Here is a 24,678-nt window from a genome sequence, read left to right on the forward strand (position 1 = left end):
ACTTTGGTACTGCCATGTTTGTTCTCACTTACCCCAGTGTCTAATAAATGCATTTACAGTATCTAAAGAGTGTTATTACTGACCTGCGATACACGATAAACACAGTGGTGACCCTGACATCGTCGTCGCGTGTTCATGAGTTACTTTGTGCTTCTCTTCATCATTAACGGACATTGTGTGCCTGCCTACATTGTCTTCAATACAATGGAGCTACCAGTGCCTTTTGGTGCTAGTGCTACGCATCCTATTAACTGTGATTGTGACCATGAGTGGTCAAGTGTACCTAATGTGCATTTGATTAAAAGTGAACAATTATCTATGCCCAACAATGCGGGCAGACACTTAACCTTAACCAGCTCAACATGGCCACTGTCAAGTGTGACTATGCATCAATGGCCACTACACAGACAGTGCACGCCGCCTAGTGACATCGTGGATGATAACACAGTTAAGGATATTGTGGTTTACCCCTCAGCTGCGTAGTCTCTTTCAGTTTGGTTTGATGTGCCAACGAAGTTCCAGAACTGTGATTCGAACATTGCAATGCATGGGGTTGCACATTCTTATATACCTAGTGTCACAACATGCAACACCCCCCCCCCCCCTCTCCCCCCCCCCCCCTCCGCACTTACACCCACCCCCACAAGCCAAATTAACCCGGTTTCCGCGACCGTTGCTCCATGGCCATTCCACCCGCACCTGTTACTGGGTCAGACTAGGTGCCTTAATGCTTCTGAACTTCTGCGCATAAAAGAAATTGTTCAGGATTTGTTGGCTTCAGGCATGCCCTGCCCCTCCAATAGCAACTGGTCTTCACCTATCCACCTTGTTCCTAAAAAGGACGGCTCCTTACACATGTGAGGGGACTACAGGTCTCTTAATGCTCGCACAACTATCGATAACTATCCCATTCCTCATATCCAGGATTTCATGTAATTACTACATGGTTCTAAGTTGTTCTCTGTTTTAGATTGTTCGAGGCATATCATCAAATCCCTATGCATCCACCGGATATTCCAAAGATGGCCATCATCACACCCTTCGGCCTATTTGCATACTGTTACATGCCTTACAGTTTGAAAAATTCTGCACAGACATGACAGCAGTTCATTGATTCCATTTTGCTACCTCTGCCATTTGCTTACGCTTATTTAGATGGCATACTGATATTTTCCTCCTCTCCTGAGGAGCATCAAGTCAACCTTGATACAGTCCATTTGGCCCTCGCTGCCAATGGCCTGGTGATCAACCATGATAAATCTCAACTCTGTTACACATCAGTTATTTTTCCTAGGCCATACTGTCTCTGCCGACGGCCTCTGACTGATGGATTCTCATGTCAAAACCTTACTTGATCTCCCTCTTCCTGAAGATTATGCTCAACTCCACCATTTTCTGGGTATGGCAAACTTCTATCGCCACCATATCCATCAGGCTGTCTCTGTCCAATTGGCCCTCACTGATGCCTTCTCTGGCAGAAATAGCACAGGGAAATGGAAGTTGGACTGGACCAAACACATGCTCAATGCATTATGTAATCTTAAAACTGCCCTCATCAAATCCATCACACTTATCCACCCTGACCCTGAGGCCTGTGTTTTGATCATGACTGATGTCAGTGACTCATCTGTGAGTGCTGTTTTACAACAGTACACTGCTGTCTCCACCCAACCGCTTCACTTCTTTTCCACGAAACTGACTATGAGCCAGTGTAAGTGGTCAGCTTTAGACCATGAGCTTCTGGCGGTGTATGAGGCAATTAAACACTTTTGTACTGACCTCGAGGGGCAACCTTACATGATCTACCTGGATCACAAGCCTCTCGTGGACACTATTCATAACCCAGCTAAGGACCTTCTGCAGAGACGTATCCACCATAAGGATTGTATCTGTCAGCATTCTTCCGATGCCTGCTATATTTGAAGTGCGGAGGATGTTGTGGCAGACTACCTATCATGCGTCTGTGTGCTAAATGCACCGCTGAACTTGGATGAGCTCGCCCGACTTCAGACTGAAGACAATGATACACAGCAATTAGTTTCAGACAATGAGTCATTGCTCACTGTCCAACTTCAAGTCCTGCATGAGTCGACAACCCCAGTCCTTTGAGACATCTCTACAGGCACTCCTTGTCTCTTAGTACCCTCTGCTCTTTGGTGTGGGGTCTTTAACGCTTTGCACAACTTGACCCACCCTTGAATGCGGGCCACGATGAGGCTGGTTACTGAACTCTTCATCTGGCTTGGTGTGAAGCACAACTGCAGCACTTGGACCCATTCGTGCATCCCATGCCAGTGTATCAAGGTCCGCAGGCATGCTCAACCTCCATTAGGCAAGATCGACATTCCAAGAGGTCGCCTTTGACAAGTTCACATCGACATGGTTGGTCTACTCCCGCCTTACGAGGGGTATAGATACATATTATCAATCATCGACCATGTAACCTGCTGAGTCGAGGTGGTCCCTCTCATCGACATCACAGCTGAGACCATCGCTCGCTCTTTCATATCCGTGTGGGTTGCGAAGTTCGGCTGCCCCCTTTCCCTCATGACTGATCAGGGATGACAGTTCAAATCCACACACTTCGCTCGACTGTGTGAACTCTGTGGTGTCGCTAAATTCCACACCATGGCCTACCACCCGCAGGCAAATGGCCCCTCCTCCTCCCAGCAGAGTTTGTGGAGAACACACCGTCAGCTGATGCTATGGATCTTCCGGCCTTTGTTGAATGGATTCATGTGCACGTCACTTACGTGCACCCCCCCCCCCCCTCCCCCACTGCCACGCCCTCATTCCATGCCACCGGTGTTCATCCACAAGGACCTTGCATCATGTGAATTTGTCATGCTGCACAACCACTCCATGCGAGCAGCCTTGCAACCACCTCATTCAGGCCTCCACCACATGTTACATCACAGTGTGAATTCGTTCGTAATTCAGTAATTCATCTAAATGGACGACCACAGACAGTGTCCATTAACTGCTTAAAACCTGCATTCTGGCGCTGTCCAATCTGCCTGCCATCGCTGCCGCTCCGCTTTCTGACACCACCAACCTGACTTCATGGGACTCTTACAGAGTGGTTTCCAACGTGCCTACTTCTTGCACTGGCTGCCATCTTCAACTGCCGTGCTGGCAAGACAATTACGGCTTCAAGTGAGGAAGCTTCCCTCTGCCATGCTCTGCACTGCTGGGTGGTGGGGGCTCTGTGGTGCCTCTGGCATCTTTGGACTACCTTTACTCTATGCTCTCTCAGCACGCAACCTTGGTACTGCCATGTTTGTTCTCGCCTGCTTCAATGTCTAATAAACGCATTTACAATATCTAAAGTGTGTTATTACCAACCTGTGATACATGATAACCACATACATTTTGGCCCTTTTTTCATACAATCATTCATAGAACTCTCACTAGGTGATGACAATTATGTTACCATATTCCAATGCATTCTACTAAGACCTTTACAAACTTAGCACAACTTTACTACAGTGGACAGAACTTGCAATGCCAGAAATAAAAGAGCACCTCTAACATAAGCAAACTTTAATATGAATTAATGACACATCAAATCAGAGACAGGAGTTTGACAGTGAAGATTCAGTCATTCTGTTGATTCCTCTTAGTTGCAAGCAGTGGAATGTGAAAATGGAGGTTGGTACAACTCCCTTAGGCTCTGCTCTCTGAGCCTTCTAGAAGCTCATAAACAGCTTCATTTCATAGAAATGGCATCCCAAATCTTTGTTACATGGCGCTAACTGGCATTGCAAGGTACAGCCTGAAGTATACTGCTTATTTGAAAAACATCGCTCAATATCAACAGTTCTAAAAACATTGACTGTAACTTAAATCCAAGTCGAAAATATTCAAAATGCTTCCTGATAATTTAAATTCTCTATATGTAACTGAAAGATATATTTTATCATATCGTTTGTGGTGGCTCTACCTCACAGCATTGAATTATGAACTGCACCTGGGCAAATGTTCATAGGCCTACTCAGAACACAAGTTTAAGACCAATATCTAATTTTTGTGCTCCATACTGGCTGTTAATAGTCTTGATCCATCTGTTATCCACATTACCTTTTTTCCTAAACTAACTTTCATGCAGCACACCACAGCAGAACTTTATTGCCTTTATACATTTTTGTTTGTTAGTTCAAGAATAAACTTTTTAGGAAGGCTGAGTACACTATTCATCTAATACTGTAAAGTATAAAAAATGACTGTTTTGTTTTATGTACCTGTATATGGGATATCTGAACTGACTCTGACCAAGGCTATATCATTTTTACGGAATGGATTATTATACTTTGGATGGATAACAGTGCTTTCAACTTCTCTCTCAACCACAGGATCAGCACAGTACTCTTCACAGTCAGGGTTTGTAGACAAATTAAGCTCACCTAAACGAACAGTTTTCCTGTAACAGGATAATGAATATACAACAAAGCATGCTCACTGAATATTTTAGACATTTAATACAGGAACACATTTTTAAAAATGATGACAAGAATTGTAATTTCATAATACAACTTACAATCTCTGGTTTTCAATAGAAACACAGTGAGCAGCTGTTAAGATGTATCTCTTGTTAATAACGGTTCCTCCACATGAGAATACAGTTGAACCTGGGGTTCTACCTGTTTGAAATTCATGAAACAATAACATGTATTTTAGATAGGAAAACATTAAGTACATGTTTAATAACAAGATTAGTACAATATCATTTATTTTTAATGAAAATAGATTCTGAATTCTGTAAAGTGTTTCTTTAACTATTTCTTCCTTCACCTGATGAGGAATCCAATAATTTGTTTCATCACGAGGAAACTATCGATTTTGTTGTGTAGCTATAAATTCTTCATACATGTGAACGAAATCACAAACATATTATTTCATAACTGAAAATACCTTCTTGTTCACAAGGATTCCCTTACACAAGAAGCAAGAGAACAATTCAGTAAAACTAAATTTCTTGATAAATACAGAGGCCATACATGGCACTGAGATGATTGCAAAATTACATTGTTAAAGAGACTAGTCAATCTACTATACATTTAGGAAAGGTAAGAGATTGCACTGAATTTCATTCTATTCCCTTATAATTTGTTAATACATCCAGAATGGCAAAGTTCTCCGACATTTTCATAGTGTCATCTTCCATCAACACAGGCTACATCCCTTTGACTTATTTCTGCTTTCAGTCTACAGCCAGTACTACAGTAACAGTCTCTCATTGGTATGCGCAAGTCTGGACCAAGGGTGAATACAGAAACATTAGTGACAAATGTATAAGCTTGATGCTGAAATTGCAAAGCTGGTATTAATGACTTACAAAATCCACAATGCATAATCTACTACCACAACCACTCATTATGAAACTCTACTCATTCTATGTTCACAAATTGATCTCAACCTTGCTTAGAGCTGGACTTGTATGAAGAATTCTATTTGGACTGTGTGTATTGCTTCTTGGATTGATTCTGTAGTACAGAAATGCCCACACAACTAGCAGCTCTTTAGCCATTCTGATTGTGGACTTAGTACAGACCACAAAATTTCCACACTCACCACTGGTCTCATATGCACTCTGCCTTTTACAGCATCAGGAATAGCACTAATATGCCAAGAGACACTCAATCTGTGCACAGCTGATCTAATGTTTTAGAGGTGCAGCAGCAGTACTTGATGCTGCAATAACAGCAACACTGTCATCAACAGTACCAGCTGGAGAACCTATAGAAACAGCAGATGAGCTACTGAAGTACACAAACAAGTAGCATGAAGTCCAGTTGATAACAGCACTGCATGTTGATATGTGAACATTGACAATACCTACATTTAGATCAGATGAGGAAAATGTGGAATACCTATCTGCAGTCAGATTTTGCTGTTTTGTAATATTTCCAGTTCTAGAATCAATAAGCATTGCTGTTGTCTCCTAGTAGTCAGATTTATGAGCTGGTTAGCAAATTATGGCTGCTCCTAGAGACCAGTAGTTTGTCATTCGACGACTTTTGCAAGTTGCTGTCCTCGCATTTTGAGATGTATACAGTGGTAGTAGCTGCTAGTCTGAGATTTAACCAGTATCAGAAAGAAGTGAATCAATTTTACAGAACCTAGGCCACTGACTTACAGGGTTTTGGTTGAGAACATAACTTTCTTTTCTCACAGTTAAGACATCCTACACTGAGTCTTTAATTCAACATATTGCTTTAATTCGAGATATTGCTTTTAACCGGCGCATTTGCCATATCACTACAAGAAAAACTAGTCTGAATCACGGTGAGGTTCTTATGATAGCTCAGTCTTTTGAAATTTCATCAGCTGCACAATGTAAATTCAAAGTTGACTTAGGCATAGCAAAAGATCAACATCAACAATGACCTTCCCAAACTTAAGATGATTAAGAATTTGGTTAGTAATTCTTCCTCAACAGTGTCTGAAACAACAGTATAGCACTGTCTCTCTTCAAGTATGCGTATTAAAAACTGCACCTCCACAACACTTAATACAGATAAAAATTAAGTTAGCAGTATTGTAGTAGCTGTAAGTCACAAAGTTAGGTGAAAAATGGGAATCATATATTGAGTGGGCATGGTGATGTTGCCACTGTAACAGCCAACCAAAGACTTCACCTTGGTATGTCAAATAACTATACAGCTACAGAGGCCAATAACAGAATTTCAATTAAACTGATGATCCCACTGTTCATCAACCACATTGAGATTGAATTAAATGTGGGTACTCTGTATCCTTAATCAACGCTGAAATATATTGGTGTATCACCTCTCTGCTTTTGGTGGCAAGAAGACAATGTGTGTTAACACCCAGTCACCAGTGTAATGCTTTAAATGACTATATAACGTTTAAGCCAACTGTACATTAAGTATGTAAGTGTGAGCCACTCTTTAACCAGTAGCAACTGACATTAGATGTCTACACAGTATTTTTGGTTTTCAGATACAAAATTCAATAAATTTTATTTCTAACAGTATTCTGTTTAGTAGCTTGGAATCCTTGTTTAAGGAATACTCTGATTTATTTAAAACTGATGTGGGAGTGCCACAAAACTTCCAGGTTCACATTTCTTCAACACCTAATGCTATTCCTCATTTTTTCCATACCAGGCACAAGGCATTTTCAATGCAGAAAGCAGTTCGAGCTGAACACAATCATGAACAGGATTCAACTGTGCCAACACCAGTTACATTACACCAGCAGATCTCACCCATTGTAGTGATTAAAAAGTCTAATGTCACAATATGAAATTGTGTTAGTTGTAAGTCACTTATCAATATACAATCTAACACACATGTTTATCCAATTCTGCATCCTGAAGCAAAGGTTATTGGGGGGGACTATATATGAATAGAGCTAGCTGTTGAGTATCTGCACTTACCTGTAAGTGTAGAATCAAAGTGTTTCATTGCATTAAATATGCCATTCAGTGAATACAAAAGTTGTCATTGCATCAGCAATATTCTAAAAGTATTTGGAGCTGTTGATGCAAGGGGTCTCACAACCTGCTAGTTGTCTTGATATAACAATTACCACAGGGACTATCTGGAATGGAACCTGACAAATTTATATAAATATTTGAAAAATTGCAAAAAGTAGGCTCAAAATCTGAAAGAGCTCCACTCATTCTTGTATACAATCAACTATTACAACAAATTCACACTGAACTTCAAACAAAAGTATGCTTCCTGCCTGACCACATTTATACCAGGGAGATATTTATTTCTTGAGACAAGTGTCTCACTACTTGACATAGACACCAACACTTAAGACCCTTGATGGTTTTGAGCAACCTATCGCATACACTTCAAACATATTATCAATGACATAGGTGAACTATGGATACATTGGAAAGAGACACTGGCATAACACAGTTTTGTATTTTTCTTTTTACATGGGACCAAACTTCACCTTATTACATGCCCAAGTCATTAATGTCACATGTTGGCCCCAGGGGACCTATCCAATAAAATTGCACAGTGACTGGGTGGTAGGTCACATTCTTAAGCAGTCATCATTATGGGATTCACTACTGACCTACTGCTCAATCACCACAGAATTCTGAAATGACACTTTGTTGTCAATCAGCTGGAAACTTTCATGAGCCATTGTGCAAATTCCCATTAACAACACAGGAAATGGCAAAATTAATGTATCGGGGTTGATATCTAAACAAAATAATATGTCACAGTTGTTTTATCACAATGATAAAACCACAGTTTTGGCCCTATAGGTTTACCATTAATCATAACAAAACCATGGATTTGGCACCATTGCTCCACAAACTACAATTTAGCCAGGGAGTGCTTCCACTGGTCTGGGAACAATTTAAGTGTTGATCCTAACCCAAACTCTGATCTTACATTCCCCAATTATTATATGTGGCACACTCATGGATGACTGAAATGGAGGCATTGATGAGGCAACCTGTATAGTTGCCAGGCACTGATCCTGATATTATCATGTAGTCTGGGTCTAAAAACCAAGTGCACAAAACCAATAAGCTCCAATGCAGCCATTTTCAACTGATCTATTCTGTTATCCACACACATCACTTTCACAGGCCCGCTCATTGTGATTCTCTTTGGAATCTTCCATAAATTATCTATGCTGTCATGATAGTTATGGTAATGATATGAACACTACCAACTATATTTTCTACAGAGGGATCACACATCATAGTGCCAGATATAGGATCACAATTCATATATAACAAATTCTGTTCAATTAACAAAAGGTAAACATATCTGGCCACAGCTCCTTTTTACCAGCATTCAACACTTAGGCAGATTGGCTGCCCCAAATGTTAAACACCGAGATGAATAAGATAATGGTGACAATAACCTCTCAGAAAGCTGTGACATTCTTCTGAACTTCCTAAAATTCCAAAGCAGTACAGAGGCAGCAGTATGGCTATGGATATTACACCGGCAAGACTCAACATCAGGAGCTTGCATAAAATCATAATTGGACCCCTCTATCAAGCACCAGACTCACTTCCTGATGTAATTTAAGAGTAAATCTCAGTTCACTATTATGTAAGTTCCACAATCATACTGTAATCACTGGAGGAGACTTTAATCATCTAACAAGCAATTAAGATAATTACAGTTCTGTCAGTCGACAGTGTGACAAGACATCCTATGAACACATTAGTAAAAGCCTTCTCTGAAAAAGTCTAGAGCTGATGGTTCACAACTTCACTCACGATGGAAATAAATTAGATCTAATGGCAACAAGTAGACTTGACCTCTTTGAGGCTGTTCACATCGTAACTGGTACCAGTGACGATGAGGTGATTGTGGCAGTAATGATTACTAAGGTACAAAGGGCAACTAAAACATGTAGTAAGATTTATATTTTCAGTAAACTAGGTAAAGAAGCTGTTGTGCCACATCTTGGTGAGGAACTCGAAACTTTTAGCTTAGGACAGGAGCATCCAGATGAACTATGGCTCCACTTTAAAAAAATAATTAACCATACACTGGACAATATGTACAAACTACAACAGTTCATCATGGGAGGGACCCTCCATAGCATACAGTCACAGTAAAGAAATTCCTAAAAAAAAGAGAGAGCACTCATAATGGTGTAAAACAAGTCATAGGACTCTAGACAGATGTCGCATGAAACATGTTTGGCTGCTGAAAGGGCAATGCATGAAGCACTTGATGACTAGTGTGACAGAATATTATCAAAAGATTCCTCACAAAACCCAAGGAAATTCTGGACTTACATAATTGCTTTTAGTGCTATTAAAGGTAGTGTCCAGTCACTTACAGATGAGACAGAAAGTGAAATCGAGGGCAGCAAAAACAAAAACAGAAGTGATTTACTCCATTTTCAAATGCACCTTTATGAAGGGAAACCCAGGAGAATTGCCTCAGTTTCATTCTCATACCACTGAAAAAATGAGTGAAACAAATATAGCATCAATGATGTTGAGAAATACATGAAATTATTAAAACTAAACTAAGTTCCAGGGTCTGATGCAATCCCTATCATACTATATATACAATTTGCAGTTGACTTACCTCTTCTTTTAATGGTAATCTACTGTAGACCCCTGATACAAAAACCATGTTCAATAGTTATAAGAAAGCACCGGTCACTTCCATCTACAAGAAGCATAGCAAAAACTGAGCCACAAAACAGTCATCTAATATCTCTGACTCATATTTGCTGTAAAATCTTAGAATCTAGAGGGGAGTAATGTTCAGATCGGTGGATTGGAAGGAATGGTCCAACACCCTGGCCACCCCACTCTCCAGACATTATGCCCCTTGACTTATTTTTCTGGGGCTATATCAAGGACAGAGTCTTCATCACACCAGTTGCTGATGTCAATGAACTGAAGGCTAGGATACAAGCTGCTGTGGGTACTGTGACAGAACACATGTTACGAAACACCTGGTGGGAACTGGAATACCGCCTCGACACTCTCCGAGCTACCAAGGGAGCACATGTTGAGGTTTACTAATGTAAGTGGTCTTTAAAAAAAAACTAGTAACACCATCAAATGTAACTGATTATGTCAAACAATTATTCTGTTATAAATTTTTATAATCAGGGCAAGACTTAGTGCTCACTCTGTTTATTAAAGGCAACCAAAATGTAATTGCAGATGCCTTGTCAAGGCTACCTATGGGTCATGACTAATTTCTTGAATTTATGGAACATAATTCAGAAATCAGGATTTTGTTAATGCGAGATAAGACATAACAGCCATATTACATCAAGATGTGCAACAAGCAGAACTGAGATAGCGAAAGGTTAAGATTGAAACTATTACAAAATGGTGATGATAATTTCATGATATTTTTATGATTTACAAAGGGGTCTTGGTTCACCACAACCACCCAGATCAAAGCCAGTGGTGTATTTGTTTGCCAGAAGACTATGTGGACAATCTTATGGTGTGTACTCACAATGTTTGGGGTCATTATGGCATTTCAAAGTGCAGTAGCAAAATAAATACCTACTGTTACTATACTAATTTGAGATGGAAGGTCCTTCATGCAATACAAAAGTGTATTACATGCCAGAAGACAAAACATTCAAACAAGTCCTAACTAACTGAGCTGCACCCAATACTGTCAACAAGACCTTTAGAAATAGCATCTTTGGATGCAGATGAGCCCTATCCATAAGGAAAAGGAGGTGTAAAATACATTGTTGCTCTGTATAATGTTTCTTTTAAAATATGTCAAACTGGGGTCACTGACTGCAAGTAACATCATTAGAAGAGTCACAGAAGACTGTCTCTCAAGGGTAGGAATGCTAGAAATATTATTAACTGGTAATGCATACTGTTTATTAGGTAACTAATGGAAAATTTTCATTAACACTAACAGAATTAAACACATACTATTATCCCAATTCCATCCAGATGCAAGCCTGATAGAATATTTTAGGAATTCAATAGATTTATTTGCACCTATACCTCCTTAAAAAAATGCAACATGTACTGAGTAAGTTATGCCATTCTAACAGATCATCAACAACTTTCCACATCTCTCTAGTGGCTTTAGACCAGCTAAATTACTGATTGCAAGAAGACACATAGATGACTGGGAAAATTCACTGCCTAAAATTTCTAGAAAAGAAATGCCACTTCAGGATAAAATATGCCAGACGTTGGCAAATCTTGAGGAAAATGCAGAACAAAGAAAGAAATTGCATGATATGAGATTAGGATGCACTGTTCAGTTCCATGTAGAACATGTTACTCAAGAACACACCCAAAATATACAAAATATGATAAGTTAAACCACAAATGGCAACTTCTGTATACAGGGTCATTTGTTATATGGAAAAAGGCACATGTCACAACCATCTACAAGAAGGATAGTAGAAGTGATCCACAAAATTACCGTCCAATATCCTTGACATCAATTTGTTGTAGAGTCTAAGGACATATTCTGAGCTCAAACGTAATGAGGTATATTGAACAGAATGATCCCCTCAATGCCAAGAAGCACAGATTTCAATAACATTGACCATGTGAAACCCAATTCACACTTTTCTCACATAACATATTGAAAGCTTTGGATCAAACCAACCAGGTAGATGCAGTGTTTCTTGATTTCCAAAAATCACTCTATGTTTTCTCTGTTTTTCTTGTCAGTGCTGAGTGAAGACGAAGGAATTACAGAAAAATGAACTTTATTGTCATTGGTGCCTTTTATAATTTATTTTTAATGACTTTTTTGTGAAAATTATATAACATGTTACAGAATTTTCACAAAAAAGTCATTAAAAGTGACTGTTATGTACATTTGCTATATATGTCAGTCAGACTATAAATGCAATCACACATTAACTGATATATATCAGTATTTTCCATGTAAGCTTCCATGTAAGCTTTATGTAAATATAATAGAGGGAAACATTCCATGTGGGAAAAATATATCTAAAAAGAAAGATGATTAGACTTACCAAACAAAAGCGCTGGCAGGTCGATAGACACACAAACAAACACAAACATACACACAAAATTCTAGCTTTCACAACCAACGGTTGCTTCGTCAGGAAAGAGTGAATGAGAGGGAAAGACGAAAGGATTTGGGTTTTAAGGGAGAGGGTAAGGAAACATTCCAATCCCAGGAGATTTCCGCTTTCCTTACCTTAGGGGGAAAAAAGGACGGGTATACACTCGCGGGCGCGCGCGCGCACACACACACACACACACACACACACACACACACACACACACACACACACACACACACACACACACACACACACACACACATTATATATATATATATATCCACACATATACAGACACAAGCAGACATATACAGAGGCAAAGACTCCTTACCCTCTCCCTTAAAACCCAAATTCTTTTGTCTTTCCCTCTCCTTCACTCTTTCCTGACGAAGCAACTGTTGGTTGCGAAAGCTAGAATTTTGTGTGTATGCTTGTGTGTCTATCGACCTGCCAGCGCTTTTGTTTGGTAAGCTTTATGTAAACATGACGTGTCCAATATCATTGTAAGAAATGATCCACAGAGAAATAAAGAACAAGAATATTGCTCAAGTGTGTGAGACCCATACCATATAGGACTAACAGGGGATATTGAACATATACAGAGAAGGGCAGCATGAATGATCACAGGTTTATTTAATCTGTGGGAGAGTATCACAGAGATACTGAAGGAACTAAACTGGCAGATTCTTGAAGGCAGATGTAAACTATCCTAAGAAAGTCTATTAACAAAGTTCCAAGAACAGGCTTTAAATGATTAGGAATACACTACAACACCCTACATATCGCTTACATAGGGATCATGAGGATAAGATTAGAATAATGCACAGAGGCATTCAAACAATCATTCTTCCTGCACTCCATACGTGAATGGATACCCCAATAACTATAAATGGGATGTATCCTCTGCCATGCACCTCACAATGGTTTGCAGAGTACAGATGTAGATGTAGATGTAGATGTAGATCTAAAATCCCACATCCAGGAGCTTATAGGTTAGCCTACATAAACAGTGGAAAGGACAAAATACTCTACCCCCACATAAGGATTTGTAGGAATTTATGCACTAGGCAAAGTTAGCATAGGTTAAAAAACCAAGTAGTAGTGTATATATACACACAAGATGACACAGTTTATTTGAACCTGTATATCACAATTTTATGCTTAGTATTAAGGAAAAATTTTCATGTACTTATTTCATGTTTTTTAACCCTCGAGCGGGCACGCCTCAATATAAAGTGCACCAACCTAAAATAAAATGATTTTGTGCAGTTCCATTTTTGTTTCACAACTTCAAACCTATAACTATTCGTTCAGTTTTGCTTCATGTAACATAGTGATAAATTGCGTTGTCATACATCCAAGTGAGCAGCAATAATATAAAATACAAAGTGAGCTAGACAAGCAAAAATTTATGATCAGTTCAAAAAATGACCCCAGTTACGAAGTAGCAACATAATCCCACATTGAGGCAGTTGTCTATGAGATAATTAGTGATCGAATAAGCAGATGACCAAGATCTGATGCAACTGCGGTGCTTAATGGTTCGAATGCGTCACTGCTGTCTCTTTAACACCTGTCCTTGACAAAAGAGAGTTACAGTGAAAATTTATTTCATTATTGTTTAATAAAACAGTAGTTTAGCGCATATTATGTCAGTTTATTTTTTCCTTGTTTAAATAAACTAAGATTAAACTATGATTTTGACCATACTTGACTTACCTTGGTAACATAAGCAAACCTATTCTTTTCATGTGTTCAAAGTGTGCTGTGCGCCCGCTCGTGGTATGAAAAACGGTGCGCCCGCTCGAGGGTTAATTGAACATAATATAAGTTTTAGTTATTTAACATTTGGATTAAATGTCCAAGAGCCATATAAAGCTCTGAAAATACTTCCATCACCAAGTATGAGATTTATTTTAATAATCTGTGCACTCTCTAAACACACAGTCATGCTCGCAATATTTCGACATGCATGTCGAACTCTGCTCAAGATGGTTCGTCACTTTCATTAAAAAGCTACTCGTATTGATGCAGTTATTACAGCATACAAACATAATACTAACAACTGTGCCCACGAGATATGACCTGTCAGACTGGTCTTGTGTGAACAGAGAAATTTGCCTAACGAATAGTAAACTGAAACACTTTTGCACTAAGTTTACGAATGTGACACTACTGGATACAGACAGGTATGAGAGACACTGCTTCACAAACCATGGACTACATCTAAATCAGTTTGGCAAAAATAAACTAGCAGCAGACATTGGAAAAGCTTTTCATGAAATAATAGGCCTAAACAATAACGATCATGAAAGCAGACCAGTCATAGCCCTAACTAACGAGGGAAACTAGTGAGCTGGGCCAACTCTAGCAGGATTTGGTCCGGTAACAAAAATCTGCAACAAGTAATTAATACACAAACGAAAGTTCACTCAAACAGCAATACAATTAAAGACAAACAAAAGTTAACAGTGTTTCAGCAGAACATAAGAAGCCTATACTGCAAGCTGGATCAGTTCACAGCAAATATAGAAGACACAAAAGGTATAAACAGTGCCCACATTCTGTGTCTAACAGAACACCACATCACTGCTGGTATTGAAGTGGTCCCTATTCCCAACTATGTTTTGGCAACGTCTTATTGCAGGAACTATATGGACAAAGGAGGAGTAGCTGTATATGTAAAAAACAATGTCTTGTACATGGCAATAGATGTACAAAGATTCTGCTTTGAGCTACATTTTGAAGTATGTGCTATAGAGGTGCCAGACACTGTCTCCAGATTAACAGTTGTGGCAGTTTACAGGGCACCATCTGGAAATTTTAAAGTGTTTGTTAAACAATTAGATACTCTTTTGTTGTACTTAAGTAGAAAAAATAGGGGCATGGTAGTTGTTGGGGATTTTAACATAGATTTCTTGGTTAATTCTCCCTGCAAGGTGGAGTTTGAAAATCTCATGTGCACGTACAACCTGGTTCCCGTGGTTAGCTCGCCCACCAGAACCACAACCTCTTCCAGTACTCTCATTGATAACGTTTTTGTTGATCAGAGTAAAGTCAACCATATTAATATTGAAATGGTTATAAATGGTCTGTCTGACCATGATGGACGAGTTACTTTCAACAGCTTGGGAATTCCTCTGAGTGACACCTCACTTAGATGGAAAACAGTAAGGAAAATAAGTGAGGAAGCTATTCAAACGTTCAGATCATGTCTTCAGCATACTGACTGGACACCAGTTTATCTAGCAGAAACTGCTAATTCAAAATACAATTTATTCACAAATGAGATAGCAGGTATCTTTGAAAGTGTATTTCCAAAAAAGTCATACAGAGTACAACCTGCTAGGTCTGCAAAAAAACCATGGCTCACTAAGGGCATCATAGCTTCCTGTCAGAGAAAAAGACAACTCTACATAGCATCAAAGACTTCTAACAACCCTGCTCAGCTAAAACATTATAAACTCTACTGTAAAATTCTTGCCAAAGTAATTAAAAACTCAAAGTATGTGTATAGCATCTGAAATTACTAATTCTGAAAATAAAATTAAAACAATCTGGAATGTGATAAAGAGAGAAACAGAAACTGTAAACTACACCAAAGACAAAAATATTGTTTTAACTGTTGACAACTCAGAGATAACTAATAGTGAGGAAATTGCTGAAATCTTTAACCAACATTTTTTAACTGTCCCAACACAGATAGGTTGCCATGGTTCTGTAGATAAAGCTGCCTGTATAATGAAAAATAATTTTCCAGAACCTTTCAGTCAAATAAGTGTGCTTCCCATTACTGCCAAAAAAATAAACATTCTGCTGGTATCGACGATATTTCAAGCAAGCTGTTGAAGGCTTGCTGTAGTGAAGTGACCGAAGTTTTGTCTCACATCTGCAACACATCCATGCAACAAGGAGTGTTTCCAGACAGAATGAAATACTCTGTTGTCAGGCCCCTGTACAAAGCAGGGGATGCTACAAATGTGTCAAACTATCGCCCTATCTCTCTATTAACAACATTTTCAAAAGTCCTAGAAAAAGCTCTGTACAATAGGATTGTGGCACACCTTGGTGACCTGAACATCATTAACAGTCAGCAGTTTGGTTTTCAAAAGGGAGTTTCAATAGATAACGCAATTTTCTCATTCACAAATGATGTTCTAGAGTCTATAAACAGCAAGAGGCTGCCAATTGGTGTCTTATGCGACCTATCAAAGGCGTTCGACTGTGTAGGTCACCAGATACTCTTCAAGAAGGCCTGTCATTATGGAATTACAGGACCTGTAGGGAACTGGTTAAAATCGTACCTCAAAAATAGGAAGCAGAAGATTATTCTAGATGTTTCAGATAGTGTATCACAATATATAGTGGACTCTGAGTGGGGAATTGTGCAGCATGGAGTGGCACAGGGATCAGTGCTTGGGCCCTTGCTGTTCCTCATATATGTTAATGACCTGCCTTTATCCATCAATAAGAAGTGTAAATTTACAATGTTCGCTGATGATATGAGCATTGTGGTGGATAATGTGTCAACTACTGACTTAGAATCCGAGGTCAATGATATCCTTAAAGAAGTTCTGGGTTGGTTTAGTATTAACTCCCTTTCAATAAACCTGAAAAAAACCAATTTTATCCAGTTCCAAACAACCCACAAAAACCCAAAAGAAATAGTTATCACACAGAAAGATCAGATGATAAAGCAAGTGTACTTATCAAAATTCCTAGGCGTATACGTGGACAGTAGGCTGAACTGGGAACATCACGTTCTACAAACACTAAAATGGCTGATGTCGGCAACATTTGCTTTACAAATTTTGTCACGCTTCAATGACATTACCACCTCAAAGTCAGCTTACTTTGGCTATTTTCATTCAGTCATGTGTTATGGCATCATCTTCTGGGGCAATACACCTGCCGCAAAGAAAATCCTCACAGCACAAAAAAGAGAAATAAGAATCATTTGTGGTGTACTCCCACGAACCTCATGTCGAAATCTTTTTAAACGACTTGAAATACTGACAGCAACATCTCAGTACATATATTCACTGATGTGCTTCATAATAAATAACCCCACTCTGTATGAAACGAATTGCCTACATCATGAACATAACACCAGAAGAAACGAGGATTTCCACTGTGAGTTAAAGAACTTGACACTTATTCAGAAAGGGGTAAAGTACGCTGGAACAAAAATTTTCAATTCCCTACCCAACAGCATCAAAAGTATAAGGAGTAGTACAGCAGTATTTAAACGTAGCTTGAAAAATTATTTACTTGAGACCTCACTTTATTCACTAGAGGAATTGTTTCAGAGAAATAAGTAAAACCCAGATTGGAAAGATGTTTTTAAATTTTTTGACACTGTTTACTGTTAAACTAATGTAATAATGCCCTAATGTAAAAATTCCTGTTTTTCTCATTTCCATTTTTGGGTCACTTTTAAACCCAAAGTGGGAAGTTTTGATTATTGTTCAAGGTTAAAATAGATGCAATAATGCCCTAAATATGAAACTGCTATCTTCACATTTATGTTGACTAGTTTTTAAGCTAATAAGTATGACTTTTGTTCACTGTTATTAATACTATAACAATGTCTTTATTCTATGTATTTTATTATGTACATTGACACGTTCCACATCTGAGTGACTTGCTCACATGTACAGATCTATGGAACAAGTATATAAATAAATAAATAAAACACTGTAGTAATATGCCCGAGACACAAAACAAGTGATAATGTGAAGAGAGGGAGATGCTACACATAGGCAGTGGGGCTAGCTTACAGGTCAACAGCTGCTGTGCATGCACACAGCACAGTGTAGTCCAATCCACTGCATAACTGGCAGACTGAAGCAGCTTAGCAAATGAACAAAAACCAAATGGTATTTTAGAAATTTACAATGTCAGCTAAATAATGTAGAAATTTAGAGCCTACACTACAAAGCTAAAACTAAAGGGAGAGAAGAATTAATCTCAGGAATATTTACAGTAGGAAAAATAAAAACTATATATGAAAAAATATCTACACACTATATTACTACGTACAGTATACATACATTTACAAGTGACTACATACAAGTTACACTAAACACTATAGAACAATATCTATGTATAATGAAGGAAGGAACAGATGGAAAGTTTTGAATAAGCCATGAAAGATAATGAGATTGCACCCATCTACGACTTTTATTTTCTGGTGAGAAGATTGATGAATATAACTGTGTACAGATGGAAAATGAATACGTGTACATTGAAAAAGTGATGAATTAGTAACCATCAAGCAACTAAGGACTTGGTTTAACTTAGTATTAATTTTCCTTCCAGTTACATCTTACTGGACACATACCGGGATGGATAAGGAACACAATGGTGTGGCGTTAGGTACCAAAGCAAAAGAGCTGCACCATAATATAAATAATTATAAGTATAAAAATGTGGTTGTGAATGTCATAATGTGAATGTGTGCATATGAAAAGGCTACAGTACGTTCATAGTACAGTTGAGCATGATCATGAGCTACCCAAATGTTGTCTTACAGCTATTCACTGACACAATCTTCATAGCGAACATACTTACACACACCATAATACACAAGATTGGTATCATGCAGTGAAAAAGATGTAAGTCACAAACACTAAAGGACAATCATTGTACGTATTTTCAAACAGCTGATATGAATGACATTATTGTACTGTCAGAATTCACCAGTAGGTAGGAAACACTAAATAGATGAGTTAACACGGAAACAAGTAAATGTTCATGAAGAATGTACTCAGTCATTCTCTTATGGGTAAATGAAGGACTGTAGCAACAGAGTAAAATGAATGCTGCTTCTTTTTCATATAAGCATTCTTGTAGACCAGTAGGCACTTTCCAGTAGACTTGCAAGAGGTGTAGCTAAGTGTAGCTATATTGCGTTATTAGATTTTACATGCCATGAAGTTTTCTTCTCTTCATCATCTGCAAAGACAGATATTCACAACAAGTAGGATGTATGAAGGGAGGTTTATGCACATCAGGTGAAACTTACATACACATTTTGTCCTGTTAATGAAAGAGGGAACTTAAATTGGGTCGGCTAATGTATTATGTAAAACAAAACTATGTGAATATGAAACTTAAAAATATCAACTGTTTACAATAAACATTTAAAATAAAAGGTATCGACCTTGAGCAAAAGGTTGTAAAAATTATAAAATTGTAATGTGATGCTGAAAATTACCATAGGATGAAGGGGCTATAAAAAAATGTATACAGTAATAATAATTCTGAGTGGGGCTCATATGGCAAGAAATGTAACTGACACACACACACACACACACACACACACACACACACACACACACACACACAAAAAATGTATTCCAGTGTACGACCAGGACTGTCTTTCAACATAGTCCTAGTCTTACAACAGAATTCATGCAAATGAATTTTACAATGCATCATTATTGTCTTTAACTAGGTATCTAAGTATTTACAGTTATAGAATCATTTCTGTGCTACATTTACTCACTACTTATTTGGTGTTGAAAGACTGCATCTCAAAAAAGGACTGTAATTATACAAATTCTTAACAAATGCAGCAAACTAGTGTATCTGTGTGTCAAAGCAAAAAACAAGACCTGCATCATCAGACAACAGACATCTCTTACAAAAGGGAAGGTTCTGAATAAAGTAGAAAACACTATAAACTTACCTTGACCTCGATCAAGTGTTGACATAGTGTTGAACACAGAATTGGGTTTGATCACTGAAATATGTGAATTATGATGTGGAACCACAGTGCTGGGCCATAAATGATGAGTCCAAGTATGCACACAGAACAGTACACCACTTCAAACCAATGTGATGAACACTTCCCCAGAAAACTCCATGATAAAAAGTGACATGGTATCACAAACTTGGTCAGCCTATGTGTAGCTACAGTACCAATGAATTCACAAAGTGTGCACATAGTGTACACTATTTGACATGCTAGTGCTTAACCATGATGGTAGCAGTCAAAAGTTATACTCCAACAAGGGGAGCAAAACTTTGACTTTCAACTGCCCTTGTTGTAAATTATTTGTAAAGATAAATGCACGTATTATAATGCTGACACATCCTGGTCAAAGAACAAATTAAAGATTTGGCCACCAATAAATGTGTTTTGTACCTACAAAGGCCAAAAATCACAATTTAAAATGTTTAAAGATAGAAAATTGAAGATGTGACATTGCACCACTACTGTATATTGTCATCCAGAGATAGTGGACAACCTCAGTTGACAGTAGGGGTGCACTGTGTAGCTACCTATAAAGTTTGCCTGCATAGACAAACAAAGATGTTGATATCACTTAATTATTGGTTCTCAGCATGGGGGCAATCTAGTCATCTACTCACCATTTCATGTCTGAGAGCAGACAAGAATCAAAAGTAAAATGTTGTGAATTCCAGAAATTCTTCTTGGTGATATTACATAACACGAAAATTACCAGTGAGACTGCCCCACATTTGGTGCCAAAATGTGGTGAACTGAAAATTCTTCCCTGCTGTCACACATGAAATAATGAGTAGATGACTAATGAGATTGCCCCACATTAGGAGGCAACAACTGATTGATGCCAACAATTGAATGAAATGAAATGCATAGGCACGAAATTAAGGCATTCAAGTATGAATGTAAAAAGAGTGCAAAACATGAAAGAAATGTATTTATTTTCAGGCTGTTTACATGAACCAAAACAAAATTACAAATCTTAGGTCCAATTTGACTGACCACGGACACAACTCAGTCATTAAGGGGAAGGAGTGGGTGACAAATCGTGTCATCATTAGTTGTTACCATTCGTCGTGTATTCCATTCGGTGCCAGGTGATGAGTCAGTACAGCGCATCACCTTGGAGCAGTGCAGCGCAAGTCAGATGCCCTCGTCAGCAAGTACAGCTTTGCAGTGAGGCCCAGGTATAATTTCTGCACTGTCTGCCCATTGTTGGTTGCATGGACCAAGCTGTGGTAACAGGGTGTCAGAAGGCGGATGTTGGCGATGAATGGAAGAGACATCATGTCCTCTCATTTCCGTGCCATTTCACTGACCCCCCATTTTCGATCCTCATCTCAGCTCAACTCATCATCAAAATTTTCTTTCTCTTGGCATTGTCATTGGTGGACAAAATTTTCAATTCAACCCAATGACAGATCACTGTTACATGGTCATGCCTCTCCGTGCAGGGTGGAAAGTTCCTATCTGGGATGGGCTGGTGTGTGCCTCGGGTATTGGCATCTTTCTAATGATTTCAGATTCTTACAATGTTTTTCTCCATTGCAAAGCTGTTGTGAGAGCAGCTACTCAAGACATCTTCGTAAGTGCTATCTCTGCATAAGGCCAGGATAGACTCATGTTTGGGCTTCGTCTCAGAGTCTGCTGGCATCTGCATTTTTTAAGGAATGTTCTTACTGTTTAGAAACACATGTTCTGAAGGATGCTGATTCCTTCCACACACATCCCTGCATGAATTCTCCATGCTTTGTATACACTCCTCTCTGTGCCTGTGGGGTGCTGCAGTTGTTGGCATATTCCTGACTTCTAAGGCAGGTAAAACGACTGCTGCTAGGTCAGAAGAACTCACATGCTTTCATGCGAACATTCTTGAGATTCTGTCCTAATGGATGCAGTTCTTGGAACACTTCTCATTGGCCGCCAGGCTCTTTGCAATGTGTCTCTTCTTGAAAAGGTGAGGGCATCTGCTTGGCTTCCTGCTGCATGCTTGCAGAATGTCTGCATTATCCTCTCCTCAGGCACATGCCTCAGAGTGTTTGGCTCCCTACTCCTACTTGGTCGCTGGCACTGCAAGTTGACAAAAGTGGCCGCAGGTGGAGGTATCACAATGTTTTAATCCATACAGCACCAGTTGAATGGGCCAGGGATATAGTAACTCATATTATGCCACATTAATGCCATCTAAGACAGCGACGGAAAAATTAAAGATGATGTACCTTCAGATTTCTTACAACACTTTTCTTCCTTTAATGCTTGTAACATAGCTCTTCTGTTATCATCCACCGTGGTGTACAGATATACATTCCTTCTCTATGCTTCCAGAAACTAAAAAGTGGATAGCTTGTGAAAGAAAAGTATTTTATTTCTATAAACTTCAAGTACACTTGTTCCCCTCTATGCACTTCATGAACCACTACAGCAAATCTTCGGATGCGCAGGAATAATTCTCAAGAAGACAACATTGCATCATCATTAGCATTGCCATACTGTGAAAGAGAAGAGGTAATTATCATTAATAGGAAGGGAACTTTGAAGACTAATCATTTCAAGTTCATGTTGCAGAAGATTGAAAGCATTACCTATCATAATGTCTTGCTTCAAGTTAGGGAAAAAAACACTTTCACTAACAATGGAAGCACCAGACTTGCAGATGCCACAGGCACAAATTCCAAGGTGCCAGCCACTGCCACCCATTGCCCTGAGCCCCAGACCAAGCAAATCAGCACCACTGAAACCTATAGCATGCCAAATGTCACTGTCAAGATCCTTGTGGGGATATCAGCAATACTGAAATGTACTTGCCATCAGGCAATGAAGGTTTTATTTGCACAAATTCCAGTTCTATCATTGGTGGGAACACCCAAAGAGTTTACAGTATATATGTATCATAGCTGGAGCCACTAGCTAGTAAAAGAAACAAAAGCCAAAATGCAATGGCCATAAGATTGTAATGATTTAGTCTTATTTCCGCTGCTGTTCACTTACTTGGATCTGGACTTCTCTACAGAACTCTATTTGAATTATGTGCATGTGGTGATGAATGCGTCTTGACTTCATACTATGATATAGGTAGAGCTCATGTTACCAACAGTTATATATCCACCCTCATTAACAACCCCCCCCCCCCCCCCCCCCTCCCCCGGCTCTGGACTTGATGTAGATGTGTCACACCCCATTGGTATTGATGGTACTTCACATTTTATAGTGTCAGGAGTGACGTTAAACTGACCATAGGTACTGCAGTTCCAGAATACACATCAACATAGTAAGAGAGCAATTATTTTCTACCAACAGCAGGTGAAAGATTTCCTCAGTTCAAAAATAACTGGGACATCATTCTCATGCAGTTCTACACATTATAGTGCATTTGCATTCATCTTAGTACCAAGAAAGGCCATTTGACACTGTTACAAATTTAAGTCAGCCACAGCTCTCACTATTAGAGCTCAGTAAGTGAAGAATATTTACCAAGATAAGTGGGATCCTGACTTACCATCTATATGACCCATGCAAGAGTAAACTTGAACTTCCATCTTCAGTGGAAGATGTTCATTTCCATATACGCCACAAAGTGTTTGGATGCAGGCAGACTTAGCCTCCTAGATTGCCTAATTAATCACCACTACAGAGTTTCATGAGTGACAATATTTGCTAAATGACAATGAACATCCCGTAAAAGCTGATGACAAAAATAATTTCTTTTGTGTGCAAACTCTGTTGCAACCCAGAAAACAGAATTGTGGTAAAATTTGTGTAAACTGTGAATTCAGAGAAAGAGTGTTTTAGACTCGGTTTCCATAATCCTTTTTATAAGTGTCTTAGTTTACATTTACTAATCTATGATCTACTCATGAAAATAAAAATCTATTTCTGGTAATCAGACACTAACAAAAACTAAAACAGATGGCCTTTAAATTTCATTAGTAACATCACATGTTACAGTACCTCACGTAGCCTACTTGATGTTTCTGTAGTGCAGATTATAATGTTAGAAAATTAAAAACATTGTGGTACTATGATGAATCTAGTCCTATTGGAATTTCTGCTCAGTTAACAAACTATACAATACCACTTAAGTTCTGTTTCCTGTGTAAATTGTATATTTCATAATTGTGAATGTTTATAGGATTTAGCTGTCATTGGATGCAATTTTTCAGTAATGTAATTTTACATTCAGCAATCCATGTATTTTCAAACTGTGATCTTACACTATGAAAATTAGTAGACAAATAGGCAATAACAAACCAGCTACAATGACAGTGCCAATGCTCTTTTTGCGGCATGTGGATTGGTCGAGTTGGAGGTAGTGTTGAGTGTAGTGGGTGGAAGGAGGGCAGGCTGGAGGCAGGGAGAGTGACTGGAGTTAAGGGGCTAGTGGCTCTGAGGGAGATGTCCAATTTGCTGCCTAG

At 38.8% G+C, this 24,678-nt stretch overlaps 1 protein-coding gene across 2 annotated transcripts in view; it reads right to left on the reverse strand.

Annotated features, from left to right (window-relative positions):
• LOC126177384 (CLIP domain-containing serine protease B9-like) overlaps positions 1-24,678 on the reverse strand; it is a 151,477-nt gene that overhangs the window by 38,276 nt on the left and 88,523 nt on the right. For both annotated transcript variants that reach the window (XM_049924452.1, XM_049924453.1), the window contains exons 4-5: positions 4,538-4,636; positions 4,242-4,420 (exon numbers count right to left, since the gene is read on the reverse strand). In XM_049924452.1, the coding sequence (XP_049780409.1) occupies positions 4,242-4,420; positions 4,538-4,636 (278 nt within the window). The remainder of the gene's footprint in view (positions 1-4,241; positions 4,421-4,537; positions 4,637-24,678) is intronic.

Source organism: Schistocerca cancellata, chromosome 1 (genome assembly GCF_023864275.1).
Source record: "Schistocerca cancellata isolate TAMUIC-IGC-003103 chromosome 1, iqSchCanc2.1, whole genome shotgun sequence".
NCBI classification, from domain to species: domain Eukaryota; kingdom Metazoa; phylum Arthropoda; class Insecta; order Orthoptera; family Acrididae; genus Schistocerca; species Schistocerca cancellata.